A 15,000-nucleotide genomic window follows, 5' to 3' on the forward strand; every position below is an offset into this window, starting at 1 on the left:
GCTGCTTCTCATTATTTCTAGTAAAAACTCTTTAAAGAATGCAAACTTCCAGGAAACATCTTTAAAAATCTCTTTACATATTTACAAATGAGGTTTATCTGCATGAAACCTTCCAATAAAGGCTTTCAGAGGCTTTATGCTAATTACCTCGTCTAAGAAGCATTTTGATTTCAGAGAACAGCCTCCGGTAAATCCAGATAATACTCAGACACATGTCTGCACAGAGTAAATCACCGTCGCTCTGTGTGTAGAGCTGCTGAACCACACGGATCCAAAGCTCCAATCGTCTGATGTCTGTCTGAGATTGTGTAGAAGAACCTGTTCCCATGTTAATCTGATGAAGAGGCTCTTTGACAGTTTCCACCTGACGAGCTGTAACGTTGTTAGAGATCAGGGAACTCACCGAGCGTCTGTGTGGGAACGCTACAGGTGTTTGTGTGTCTGTTCTGGATCAGATGTGAGAAATAAAGCTGCAGCAGCAGGACGCCGGGTTGTCGACGCGTTTTGTGTTGTCGATTGTGTAACGAAGGGTTTCATTAGTGGAACATTCCACAGATTCTCACCTGAGAACGTGGGAAACCATCTGTTCTCTGGTCGGAGAGGTCAGAGGTCAGTGTCAGAGCAGAAGCTGAGATGGAGGGTGTGAGTCTTGCTCAAGGACACAACGTCAGCTTCTCTCTGCTGTGGTTTAAAAACGTGCCAGTTGTTTTCCCAGCTGGAGGAAGAGGAAGAAGCTCCTTAGTTCATGAGATCACTTTAAGTTCTGCTTTATCTGTGGAGCACTTCTCTAAACAGGGACGAAGATCTTTGACAGAAAACACAGATGTCAGCGTTCAGGGACTTTAAAGCAGCTTTTTGAAGTTTGTGCAAATGTTTCTAATTAGACGTGAAGTTGATGTGAAGGTTTTTCTACCTGAGTTGTTTTTCCACGTCTGAGACTCGAAGGATCATTTTCACTGAGCTTTCACTTCCTCACAGTCAGAAAGGAGGGAAATCTGAGGCCGGGTCGGGGCTGATGGTCATCTCAGATTATCTTCACACTCTGATGCTGGTGTGATAACATCAGACACGTCTGACAGGCAGAGAGCTGGACGGGTCACGCTGAGTGTAGACAGAACACAGACCAGCAGCAAGTAGAGAACTCGTGAGGGGATTTGATTTGAGCCTCCTTTGCTTTCTGGGTTCATGTTTTTGTTGTTTAACGAGTTAATGATATAATATTATAAACCGTATCCATCACTGAGCCTCTAAACTTACTGTACATGCTCATATACACAAATAACACACTTCTGAATGACACTTCAATCAATCAATCAAATATTATTCGTACAGCCCATATTCACCAAATCCAAATTTGTCTCTGTTCTTAAAATAAAATCCATACTTGAGTCGTATTCTCATTCTGAGGCTGTGAGTGGACAGCGGGGGGACAGACGGGGGGACAGCGGGGGGGGACAGACGGGTGTCGACTGGTAAAGGACGAGGTGCAGCGGCGGCAGTGGGAGGTCCACACAGACAGCGATGACTGATGGAGTCTTCCAGTTCAGCCCAGTGGGACCCACAGAGGCTCCCAGTGCCTGGTGCTCATATTCCTCTCATCACGGCCTCACTCGCTCTCTGTCACCTCGTTCCTGTTCCTCTGCTCACGTTCTCCAGACAGAACCTGTAAAGACATCACTTCTCTTTAGATCCAGTCCTGTGGGTGAACATAGATACAGATATTTGTGGTTCTCACAGTCTGGAGACAAACCCTGACCTGATCTATATATCTTGATTCTGATATTAAATGCACCTTAAGCCCCGGTGCCTTGCAGTCCGTTGAGATAATGACTGAAGAAGATGAACCTGCAGATGTTCCACATGCAGCGAGTCCTTTTGATCTACAGCTGCTGGGTGTCAGATCTGTTTTTCCAGACTGATATTTGTCAGAAACACTTGAATTCAGCCAAAATCTAGAAGCAAAACGAGACTTGTTTTGACTTCACTGGTATAAATATGTGAATGTGCACCTGTTTCCTGCTGGTGTTCTCGGGTCACTGGTCCAGAGTGGTCACTGGTCGTGGGAAAGTAGTGTTGTGTCAAGTATCTGTGACTTTCTAATTCTCCACTATTGAATCTTTGAACCTTCTCTCTTCTATGTTGTGTTCTTTAAATAAATCATAAGAAAACAAATGCCAGATATTCTTTTTGTCCCATTTGTCTTTTAGCCAAATTCTTCATCCTGAACTTTCCCACATTTCAAGGAGTCTAGCTGTAAATTGGATTCGTGGGTGATTTGCTCATGTTTACACTTTTCTTATTAAAAAAGTTAATTAGATTTTCTACTTCCTGATCCGAGCTGTTGAGCTCTTCAACACTCAGTCGGTCCCGGTGTCTCCATCCTTCTCTTCCCAGGGTGCAGCTCTCTGTTGAACGTCTGAAGTCTCGTGAATTGACGTTTCACATGTGAAAATTAGCGAAGTGGCTCTTTTTAAATCGCGTTAGCACTAATCAAGTCTCGATCGCCCCGGAGCAGATTGAAACGAGGCTCAGACACAACAGTTACTCGAGCGTCTGTTCAGCAGCTGTGAGCGTTCGAGTGAAGACTCAATAGAGCGTCACAGAGGAAACCAGCAGCCTCCGCTCGATAATCCTCTGGGGAGAAGAATCAATTATGAGCTCAGCTTCATCCAAACTTCACACGAACTTCACTTCATCTAAACCTAAACCTGTGTGTCCTCTCTCCTCCCTCAGGTACGACTATGTGGAGGTCTACAATGGCGGCGACGAGCTCTCGCCCATGTTGGGGAAGTTCTGTGGGAAGATCGCTCCGTCCCCCATCGTCTCCAGCGGCAGCCAGCTCCTCATCAAGTTCGTCTCCGACTACGAGACCCACGGGGCCGGGTTCTCCGTTCGCTACGAGGTCTTCAAGACAGGTGAGCGTCCTCTGGTCCGTCCTCTCATCACACGTCCTCTGAGGAGCGTCCTCGTGCTGCAGCGTCAGCTTGAAAGCTCAAACACGGCTGAGATGGCTCGACTGTTCTCTGCTTGGGAAGTGATGAGTCGCCTGATGGAAACCAGCCCGTTCAGACTCAGCTGTAGTGAAGCCAGGTTCCCACACGGCTCCAGTTTGTCCTGCAGCTCTGGGATCAGTGCTGCACATCATCGTGCTGCACCTGAGGAAGAATAATCTGCAATAAACACGCTAGTAAAAAAAAACAGTTTACATATTTCAGCAGTGGCAGCTGAGGAGCAGGAAACAGGAACAGATGAATCACACATGTTTCACTGAGCCTGGTCTCTAGGACTTACCAGCAAATTCACATTTCATAAAACCTTATTGTTTCAACCTCATGAAGAATAGATTCAGACGTGAAACTTTTCACTAATTGGACTCGAATGCTTTCAAAATAAAAGACTTTGTGAGTGTTTATGTGAATTTTACCTCCGGTCATAAAGAGAAAGGAAACTCAGCAGGTGGAGAATTAGATGGTTTTACTATCACAGGATGGTTTAATGCACTTTTATCATGCTGGTACTGACTGAGAATATTCATACACTGTGGTTAGAGGACGACTGATCATCAGGGAATTGAACTAGTCCTCAGGTTAACTTCTAAAACTCATGTCAAACCATTGCTGCTGTTTGTTTGTAGTAGAGTTAATGATCTACTTCATGTTTACACAAGTGTACGTGAACTGTGACTTTCAGAGCTGCTTTTAGTTTTAAATCATATTTTATTTATTTACTACAACTTTAAGATTATCATGTGTTATCCGGTTGTTACGTTTAACCTATAAATGTAGATTTTCTTTAAATTTGGTATTAAATATGATATTAAAACCTGCTTTTATAATCAAAGAACAGTCATATTACTCAGTTTACGGCTCATAAAACACGTGTAAATAAGCAGAATCTCTTTAAAAGTAGAGACAATCTGTATTTCTGTACCTGTCAGAGAACACAACAGGAACAAAGTGTTTAAAATCTGCTCCTAATATCGTCCAAGGTCGTCCACACAGTTCGAGATGAACCTGTGGGACAATGACCTCTACGCCTCAGCCAAACAAACTCAAAGACCCACAATGCCACTGGAGCGGCAGCGGCTCCCAGCTGGGGGGGGGGGGACTTACATAAACAGGAACCTTGCTCCCGTGTCCTACATCTCTATTTGCTCTCCCCTCTTGGGTCCACTTGAGTCGCTGCCAGAGCGCCGAGTCCCCGGTGACCACTTCGTTTTCCACCAATGGGGAATGGAGATAAATCAGATAACAAAAAAAAGGGGGGGGGGGGGGGGGGGGACATGCGTTTACGTTAGATTCCTCTTCTGTTTGCGCCCCAGAGAGCGATAACCTTTCATAGAATCACAGGATCCAGGAATAACAATTCCCGGGTGGAGCCACGTTGAAAAGTCCTGTTATGCACAATGAGAAGTGAAGAGCATGAAAGGTTCTGGGGAGGAGTGGGAGGAGTCGGATGAGTGGGAGGAGTCGGGTGGGACGAGTCGGGTGAGAGGAGTCGGGTGAGAGGAGTCGGGTGAGAGGAGTCGGGTGAGAGGAGTCGGGTGGGAGGAGTCGATGAGAGGAGTCGGGTGGGAGGAGTCGGGTGAGAGGAGTCGGGGGGGAGGAGTCGGGTGGGAGGAGTCGGGTGGGAGGAGTCGGGTGAGAGGAGTCGGGGGGGAGGAGTCGGGTGGGAGGAGTCGGTGGGAGGAGTCGGGTGGGAGGAGTCGGGTGAGAGGAGTCGGGTGGGAGGAGTCGATGAGAGGAGTCGGGTGGGAGGAGTCGGGTGAGAGGAGTCAGGTGGGAGGAGTCGGGTGAGAGGAGTCGGACTCGCTCTCCAAACTCCCTCTGACACCAGAACTTTAAAGTCTGCTCTATCGACTGTGATCCAGGGGGCAGTGTGGAGCCGTGACTGATGGATGACAGCACGTTATTAGAAAGTCAGTGTAATAAATCTTTAAAGTAGGTCAGCACCAGCTCACAGACATTTTTCATTCAGGCTTTTTTCTTTTTATAGCTTCCAGGAAGATTTTTGACGATTCATAGTTAATCTTTGATCTATAATAAAACCTTTATGATTGGGATTCATGGAGTGTTGAGTGTGAGGGTCACCTTGTCATTTACTTTGATCATCTACCTCAGGTTTGGTTGATATCTTAATATCATACTGATCATATTGTTGGTCATAATATAAAGAGATTAAAGTTGTAATTCATCTAGTTTCACTCTTGGATCTAAAACCTCTTGAACCAACTTCTTCTTATTTCTTGAAAATTCTCTCTGAACCGATTTCCTGATGTTGTCGCTGCCACAGATTCTCACAAGATAACCTGTGCCCAGGTCTTTTGTTTGTTTTTGTGTTACCATGTGCGTACATCTGTCTCCAGTGCCTTTGTGTGTGTCTGTGTGTGTCTGTGTGTGTGTGCGACAGACAGGTGCACAGGGACCCCAGGCTCATTTAGCTAATGGGCTGTTTGTCCTTGGAGGCAACAGGAGTGACCTGCAGATGAGATGGATGCTCTGGCAAACAGGAGAGGGGCTCGGAAACTAGGGCAGCTGGTGTGTGTGTCTGTGTGTGTCTGTGTGTGTCTGTGTGTGTGTGTGTGTGTGTGTGTTGGCCTCAATACGGGTCCTTTCCTCTCTAACAAGTTAAAAACAGCCCTCGTGCTCACTCAGGTAATCCCCCGGCCTTCCCTCTCGCCACATTTAAAATCCATTACAGTCGGAGCTGCCTTTTGGAACTAGCTGCTAAATGAACGTCCCTCTGTGTTTCCATTTCTCTCTCTTGTGCTGTGATGGTTAAATTGTCAAATTTTGAAATATCAGAGCAACACAATCTGAAAGAAAACACACAATCTCTGATTCGTTACCTCGGCCAAGGAGGGTTTGTTTGTTTGTTTGCAAGATTTCACAAAAAACAACCTTATAACAGTTATAACAATAACAAGTTTACAGAAAATATAACTGGAGAGACACAGATTAAGATTCATTTAATTCTAATTATTAGTGTTGTCGTGTTCAGAATGGAATTTGACCTCTTGAGCTCTTTCTTTCACGTCTGTCATTTACTGAAAGAGAAAACCTCAAACCTCCGCCACAGAAAACCACGACTCCGTTTGGCCTCAGAGCCGGCGCTCGGCACCGGCGGGTTGAATCCCCGGCCTAATGAGCGTGGGGCTGTAACACTCGGGCACATCCGTCTCTTCTAACCGTGACCACCGCGGCCGTAACTCCGCCCTCTGCCGACCACATAATACACATCCTTCATAAACCGGAGGCCTCGCCGCTCTACTGGAAACTATATTTGAACCAACGCTCTGGATTTATTGCAGGTTTTCAAACCAGGAACACATGTCGCAGTGGTGAGGTCGTACCAGAGGGGGGGGGGGGATGGGGGGGGGGGGGGGGACTTGCAGTTGATTGAAGGGCTGTTGATAAAAACAGTTGAAAGAAGCAAACAGGACGAATGGACATAGGATCAGCCAATGAGAGACGAGAACAATGTGCAGGGATGTTAGAGTAGTGACACAACACATATGTTTCAACGCACAATTTATACATGGACACACACACAGAGAGGCTCATATACAGCATCGAACAAACACACAAACACACTCAGTTTATTTCACGAGGGTTTTTTGTCTCGTTTGATCCTTATTGAGACGCTTACATTAAAAACTTGAGCCACATTTAGTTTCTTCACATGTTTGAAGTGGAGCTAATTTAAAATCCTTTTAGAAGTTTTTGTGTAAAGCTGCAAAAAAATACAAAAAACAAACAAACAAACAAACAGACAAACAAAGCAACGAGCAGACGCAGGTGAAAACATAACCTCCCTGACAGAGGTGATTCTGTATGATTGAAATTGATTTCTGACCTTGACAGACGAACAGCATCAAACATTCCTCATCCCAGATTACAACAACCCATCTGCACACTGCACATACACACACACACACACACACACACACACACACACACACAGAGAGAAAGTGTGCCAGCTGAGCAGCATCGACTCCGTCTCATCCCTCGCTGCTCATCCTTCCACATCATTCATCATGTCGCCCTTTTAATGACACCACCTGTGTCAACAGGGAGGGGTCCACCGCAGCGTGCATGTGTGTGTGTGTGGATGTGTGTGTGTCTGTTTGTGTGTGTACTCTTGTTTGCAGGCACGCTCAGAAAACATGCAGGTCACATCTGGGCTCACAACACGTGAAACCTTCACAACAACACACACACACACCCACACGTCTCTCTGTGCCTTGCAGGCATGTTTGACCCTCGTCCACGCCTCACCTCCTCCTCCTCCTCCTCCTCCTCCTCTTCCTCCTCTTCCTCCTCCTCCTCCTCCTCCTCTCCTCTTCCTCATCCTCCTCCTCCTCCTCCTCCTCCTCCTCCTCCTCCTCCTCCTCCTCCTCCTCCAGAGATCAGTCACTGTCTCGTAGCCGACTGACGTGAGCTCACGCTGACTTTTCATGAGCTGCACTGACGATGAGGAGAAAACAGCTTCGTACAAAAGCAGTTTGTTGTTTTGCAGAGTTCAATATTAACCAGATTAAGATTATAATCTGAATAAGACGCTGATCTCATACTAATACTTCTTAATCACGTTATAGAGTCCGACTGGAATCCATGTTGACATAGAGCGGTTACTGTATGATGTCATAATGTGTAACCTGACGTCTCCTCGTCCAAAAGACAGAAAAACTACTTTACCCTTTTTAACAGTCCCGACCTTTTCACCAGAGGCTGATGTTACACAGCTCTGATCCTATTGTAACACAATGACATCACAATGCTACACAACAACATAAGAATGAAGATTAAATCACGCACTAGCGGTATATAAACACAACAGCTCTCTGGAAGGTGTTGTGCATGAATGAAAGTGTGATGAATCACCTAACATGGTCAGGAGGTGTAACACAACAACACACAGTGTTCGGGATGTTTGTACGTGAGTGAAATAAATCTATTTATATTGTGAAAGAAACAAAGAACAAACCAGAGAGAGAGAGAGAACAAATCAGAGAGAGAGAGAACAAACCAGAGAGAGAGAGAGAGTGTCTCTGGTAAAATGTCTCAGAGAAACAAGAGGACATGAGAACATATAAATAAGAGCCTGTATGTGAGTAACACAAAGTGTTTCCAGACAACACTGATATTTGACTGTACACTGCAAACACACTGAGGCTGTGGTCCACTGGTTATGTAGGCTACATGTGTGTGTGTGTGTCTGTGTTGTTTGTTGTCTGCGATCAACACAGACACAACACAGACACAAGCGGCTCCGACAGGGGAGGGGACCAATCACAACACAGATGTTTTTTCTCAATAAAACAAAGGGTGTGTTGTTTGGAGCAGTTTTTTTTCCTACACACATTTAGCTGCTTTATTCTCGTCCCTGTGAAGCGAAGTTACTGTGAATTCTTTTGACTGATTAGATGTTAACATCATTTGGAAAACAAGGAATTTCTTTCTGTCCAGTTTTTCCTTTAAATTTACACAATAAAGTTGCAGCAGCTTTGAATAGTTAGAGGCTTTTATTTTTGAAATATCTTATTTTAACCTTTCAACCAACCCTGGATGTTTCATTTAGTAAAAACCCCGAAAAACAGAAATGTAAAAAGGAAGTTGTCCTCCAAGAGGCAGTAACGTGAGACCAGGTTGTGACCTCTGACCTCTGAGGGTCCTCACCTCTGTCCAAGTGAGAATTATTCACTCTGTCCAAACACGTCCTGACACTTTCGGTGTCTTCTGCCCTCGCAGGTCCAGAATGCTCCAGGAACTTCACGGCTCCCCGGGGCGTCATCAAGACGCCGGGCTTCCCCGAGAAGTACCCCAACAACCTGGACTGCACCTTCATGATCGTCGCCCCCAAGATGTCGGAGATCGTGGTGGAGTTCGACAGCTTCGACATGGAGCCCGACACCACGCCCCCCCCGGGCGCCGTCTGCAGATACGACTGGCTGGAGATCTGGGACGGGTTCCCCGCAGGTGAGGAGGATGAGGATGAAGAGGATGAAGATGTGGGAGGGTAGAACTTGATCTTAGGCTGATGAAGGAGATGTTGCTTGAGTCTTAGATCAATGTTTTGGGGCTGATAGCGATTGGTGAGCTTTCTAGGATTCCCCCCCTTGTTCAATGTCAACTGTGATTGGCTCCAGTCTCCTGCAATCGTCAAAATGATAAGTGATCTAGATATTGGACGTTAAAGTGGTTTTAAGTGTTGAGAAGAAACTTTCCATTCACATCAATCTGATCATAACTGGATTTACAAGATCCTGAATTTCAAACCTTTCAAAATAAAACTCCAGATAATCAGGGTGTCAGCTCCGTGGAGACGTTTGTGTTGAAATAACAAATTTAAAAGACTTTTCACCAAATGTGGTTTGACTTTATTAAATCATAAGTATAAGGATTAAAGCTGTTTAATTCTGTTCATGTGTTTCCAAATCGAAACTTGAGGATTGTTTCTAGTTTTACCAAATTAAATCTTCAAAGTCTCGATAAAAAATGACAAAAAAATGTCAAATACAAACCACAAAGTACAAAATACAAAGAGGATTCTCTGCTTCTCTTTGGGTTTATTAGAATGAATCAGATGATTTTACTGTGACTTCGTTTGTGACTTTGAAAACTGCGTATAACCTCTAATTTAGTTTTACAACAGGTACGAGTCATAAAACGTTAAATACATTTTTCTAAAAGATGATTTCTGTCATTTCCACAAAACTATTTATTTATCATATGTATTTTGCTGCAGGTTTGAGTCATTAAGTGCTGCAGCTCAGTTGTGTTCAGGATGTGCGTCGCAGATCGCTCATTGTTCCTCGGCTGAATGATGGAGACACAAACTGCTCTACATCATAGAGCAGTTCATCGGCTCCGGGCTGCTCCATTGTTGTCTAATTAGCCGTACAGTGTGCGGAATACCTCGGACGGGGCCTGAGCCGGCTGCCAGGATGCCCACAATACTCACCGCTGTGCCCGAAGCTTTGCCTGACTATTGCCAGGATGATGGGGGGGGGGGGGGGGGGGGCTGGCATGGGAATATGAGGGACACAAAGACTGGCTCAGGTAGACAGACAGTGACACACACTTTAAAGATGTGCCAGCATACATCACATGCCAGGGCTGTTCCTGTCCAATGATCTGTGTGTGTGTGTGTCTGTTTGCATCGTGTGTGTGTGTGTGTTGGGGCATGTTGTGTTCAGAGCAAACGTGTGCGTCGGTGCAGATAACAAAAGGTCTCTGTGGCCGGGTGAAGACCAGTATGTTCGTCTTTCATTCCCATCAAACACTTTTTGATCTAAAAAAGATGTAAAAAAAGATAAATTAGGCAAAATAGGAATTTCGACAAAATACATATTTATCACAAGCTCCACATCTGGAGCTTGAAAGAGATAAAACAGTTTGAAATTCATTTTTTTGTCAAATGACCAAACTGGAGCCACATCTCTCTCGGCCCCCGGAGCCCTCGTCGCTCTGCAGCTCAGAGAAAACAATACAAGTCTTGTAAATATCATAATTGGATTATTTTCACTTCTGTAGAAAACATCTTTTATCATTTTTTAAAAAGCTAAACACTCATCACGAGCTCCACATCTCTCGCTCCGAGCAGTTTGCTCAGTTTTCATGTGGATGAAAGCTCTGGAAACCAAATCTCTATCTTACTTTGATATCATTTTTTTTAAATCACATTAAAAATAGAGGAATTTAATTTTAACCAGAAGTTTCCTGTTTCCTAATTTACTATAGCTGTGGCCACATTTATCCCCCCCCCTCCCTCCCCTCCGGAGAACTCAATGCTGCTCAGATTAAAGAAAACACATGACGCAATTTTACAACATGTTTGCAGCATCTCTACAAATCAACACAACTGAACAACACAAGCAGAGAAACACAATCTCCCCGGGGGCCACCGCACGGAGCTGAGAGAAGACGCTTCCTCCCAGCGTCACGATTTCACGCCCCCCCCCCCCCCAGCAGACGAGGCTGGGAACATGTAAAACATAATCCGTCACAGATTGTCGACGACACGCTTTAAACTAACCGATGAATATAATCCAGCAGATTAACGACGCTGAGAATTCCACCGCCATCGCGTGTTTGATTATTTGCCCCCCCCCCCGAGGCCTGAAAGAGAAATGTGATACGTGTGATTTTAATTCTGGACCGAACGTTCGGCTGCAGATTCTGTATCTCTGCCGAACAGGAGGCGGGGGGGCGGGGGGGGGGGGGGGTGTCTGGTATTGTTTCCCCGCTGATAAGAGCAGGATGGATCGGGCAGCGAGCTGTGGGCAGGAGGCGACGCCGTGAAATCGTGTTGTTCCAGGAGATCCCGGCTCCAGTTTGTGTCTCCGCTCGTTTCCTCAGAGATAAATGCTCCCGTAGAATCTGAGACGGTTTTAGAGAAGCAGACAGAATCCTCTCAGTCAACCGCACCTTGTAGATTCTTACAGTAGAATAATCAATCTCTAATTTAAGATATATTTATTAATCCCAAACACATGCACAGTCACTAACTTTCTGCCCATAGTCCAATTTTTCTGCCACTAGTCCACCGCCTCTGCACTATACTATTCAGCACTATTTTTATTATCATTATTAGGGAAAGTGTTATAATTTAGGACTTTATAAAAGTCTTTAACGTTGTTTTAAACAAACCACAGGAGGTTTTGTCTTTATTAAAAAGTCATATTTACGCCTGAGACTCAAATACAGTGATAAGATGATGTTTAATTAACTGGTCGTCTTGTTCCTTTAGCTCAAAGCAACTCAGAGTCTCAAACTACAGACTTAATATTAATATAGCAATGAATAAAACATGTTGTTCCTCCAATCTGATGAGTTGAGTCTGAGTGACGGTGATTCCTTCGCTGTTTTTGAGACATGAAACATGTTTTTTCATCATTTTGTAATGATAAAGTTGTGTTTGAAGTGAACACAAGTGCACGTGTGTGTTCATGATGTGTGTCCAGCTGACGGCTGCCTGTCACATGTCATTTAGTTTTGAAGTGTGTCTGCCTCTGCCTCATATCCCTTTATTCTTGTCTCAGTGCAACATCACCTCTGACAGGTGGGAGGTGAGAGACTGAGCAGACCTGGGATCAGCTGTGACTCCTCTTTAGGGTTTATTTTAATTCTGTAACACAACAGATTAAAAAACACTCGACTCTGAAGCTTTGAATGTTGTTTTGCCTGAAGTCACGAAACGTTTCGAGAGCAGCGGAGGACAAAGTGAGTGGTGATGAATAATAAACGCTGTGATGAAGTGATGAAGCTGACCTTCTCCTCTTCTCTCCATCAAACCCCAGTCGGTCCCCACATCGGCAGATACTGTGGCCCCACGTCCCCGGGCCGCGTCATCTCCTACACCGGCATCCTGTCCATGACCATCACCACGGATAACGCCATCGCCAAGGAGGGCTTCTCCGCCAACTACACCATCCGCGAGAGGAGCCTCCCCCTGGGACACGAGGACGAGGGTGAGCAGCTGGATGAGTGTCCTCCATGTGTGTGTGTTGTGTAACAATCCAGATCATAGTCCCTCCTGCTGGTTGTGGGCAGACTGGTTTCAGTGGAGTGTCCTTGAGCAAGACGCTGACTTCCCTCCAGCATCAAAGTAGCTGGTTTATGTGTCGACCTTTGACCCCCTGACCTCCATGTTGGAGGGAAGACGAGCAGAAAGACAATTCGTCCTTTTAGGGGAAAGGAAATCCGACTTCTTTTACGACTGTGGCAACATGTGGTTGTTGCATGTGTTCAAAACTGCTTCAGACGTAAACTAACTTAATCTATAACAAATGTTTTAGAGAAAAAAGGAGTAATTAAGCTATTTGAGGAAAATATAGACGAGACAAATTGAAGCTGATAAGATGAATATGCGAGACACATACACACACAGATCTGGAATCAGTAGATAGATGGTAGCTGATAAGTTTGAATTAAATGTTCACACGCAATGTTTAATGTGAAATTATTCAAATCTTATCCACTGATTTCTTATCTCATATCTCAAACTTTTAAATGTAAAAACGTGATCCAGAGCTGATGAAGACAGTTTGACCTGCTTCTCATCTCCGGTTGAGACAAACAGCTGCTTCTGTCCCAGTAAAGCTTCGGCTTGAGGTCTTTAACGTGTTCTGGTCGTGTCCACATGGTCTTTAACATTCTTGAGAGCCGCTGGTCTGCCCCTGGTTGACCGTGTGACCTCTGACGAGTCTGTGGAGGTTTGAGTTATGCTGGATCCGTATGGCTCCTCCACTCCGGTGACCTCCACCTCAGTAAACCCCTGCTGCAGGAATGTGAGCGAGCACAGAGGTGAGTTTACGTAACGTCCTCGGCTGACTTATGGGCTCACAGGGGGAACTGAACAGATCCCACTTGAACAACAAGCTCAGGCTGCTTCTTTACATGTGAAAAACAAACTCAAGGAAAATGTCCAAATTCAATTTTCTGGACTTTTTCTGGCGTTTAAATCCGAAAACGTTGCTGCAGCTCGTTGAAAAGAATAGTTTTTTAATCTTTAACGTGAAAAATGTGCCATAATTTGAATATAACAGTGAAAACAATCCACCATTTTATCACTGTATCACTACAAGTCTTTATAAATCCCTGTGAGTCTCACATGCATGTTGGATCCAGGAGAATCATCCACTGGGGTCAGAGTCATTATCTGCACTTTGTTTTCTATCCTTCGTTTCTTGCCTCAGGGTTTTTATATGTGTGTGTGTGTCTGTGTGTGTCTGTGTGTGTGACGGTGACTGTTCTTGACAAGGTGATAATATATAGATGCAGCCTTCATGTATCAAACATGTCTGCGTGCTCCGTTGTGCGTCTGAGAGGTGAATCCGACTCGGTTGTGTTGACTGGGATGAGAGCAGAGCTGCGGTGGTGTTAGACAGAGCTCCAATTATCTTAGCTTAAGTAACAGACACACACACGCACACACACACACACACACACACACACACACACACACACACACACACACACACAGACACACACACATACAGAGACAATTACTCTTGCCTTCAGACCCCCAGCTAAGCTCAGCAGATTGAATTAGAGCCTCTCAGACCAAAGCACAGTGTCTTTTCTCCAGTTTTTTACGACTGACGCTATAAACCAGGGACTCACAGGATTCACAGGAGTCACAGCACCAGAGGGAACTCCACCTCCTGTGGTGCGGCGGCCGTTTCTCTTTCGATTCGAGGAAAAAAGCAGATGAAAGAGTTCCAATAGCTAATTAACACAATGTGAGATCACGTCCTGATTGAATTAGAAAACGTCCACGTTGATTCAGCCGGGACACGACTGTCAGAGACAAACAGTTCTCAAGTTAAATGTAGAAATGAGAAGTTAGATGGTTAAAGTTTAGTCGTGTTTTCTCGTCTCTGACCACAAGTGAAGCCAAAGCATCTCAGTCGCCCCCTGGAGGCTGGGTCCAGTACAAGGCATACATCCCATTCACTTAAATATTGCTTTTTTAATCGTGTTTCAAAGAACAGGGTTTTCTATCTATTCAAATGAAACCATCTGGAACACGACGGTCTCTGTTGCCAGTTGAAGCTCGAGCTCCGACTGGACTGTGAGACGCCATCTGACAGAACCAGCTGTAAATAACGTTTATCTTCTATTCACACCGGTTCTGTGTCCTCGGCCTCTTAAGAATTTCCAGAAAGAAGTTCTATTCTGGCAGGAGCTTCCCTGACGGCCACAGCGGGTTTCAGATCTCCAGCTGAGAGTTCAGGGTTTTCTCTCGCTCCGTCCGTCCACCACCCACAGAAACTGGTCTTTGATCAGCTGAAGCAGCGGCGGGGGGGGGTTTACGCCCTGTCTTTCCTTTTGGGGCGGGGAGGTGGACGGACAGGGCTGAAGTTTGTCCCTCTCGCCTGCTGTGAGGGGGACAGGGAGGGTCAGGTGGTGAATAGAAAGAAGAAGAAGGGTGAAGGAAAAGTTTGTGGAGATGGAGGAGGAGAAGAAAGACAGAAAAGTACTTTTTACTGTCTCA

General features: G+C 45.3%; 1 protein-coding gene across 1 annotated transcript in view; it reads left to right on the forward strand.

The window, feature by feature from the left end:
• The window catches only part of LOC128454925 (neuropilin-1a), a gene marked incomplete in the record, with an annotated part of 55,985 nt that overhangs the window by 10,342 nt on the left and 30,643 nt on the right, over positions 1-15,000 (forward strand). The window contains 3 exon segments of the mRNA XM_053438522.1: positions 2,734-2,915; positions 8,751-8,978; positions 12,302-12,472. Of these exon segments, the coding sequence (XP_053294497.1) occupies positions 2,734-2,915; positions 8,751-8,978; positions 12,302-12,472 (581 nt within the window).

The sequence above is a fragment of the Pleuronectes platessa genome, chromosome 13, assembly GCF_947347685.1.
Source record: "Pleuronectes platessa chromosome 13, fPlePla1.1, whole genome shotgun sequence".
Taxonomy (NCBI): Eukaryota; Metazoa; Chordata; class Actinopteri; order Pleuronectiformes; family Pleuronectidae; genus Pleuronectes; species Pleuronectes platessa.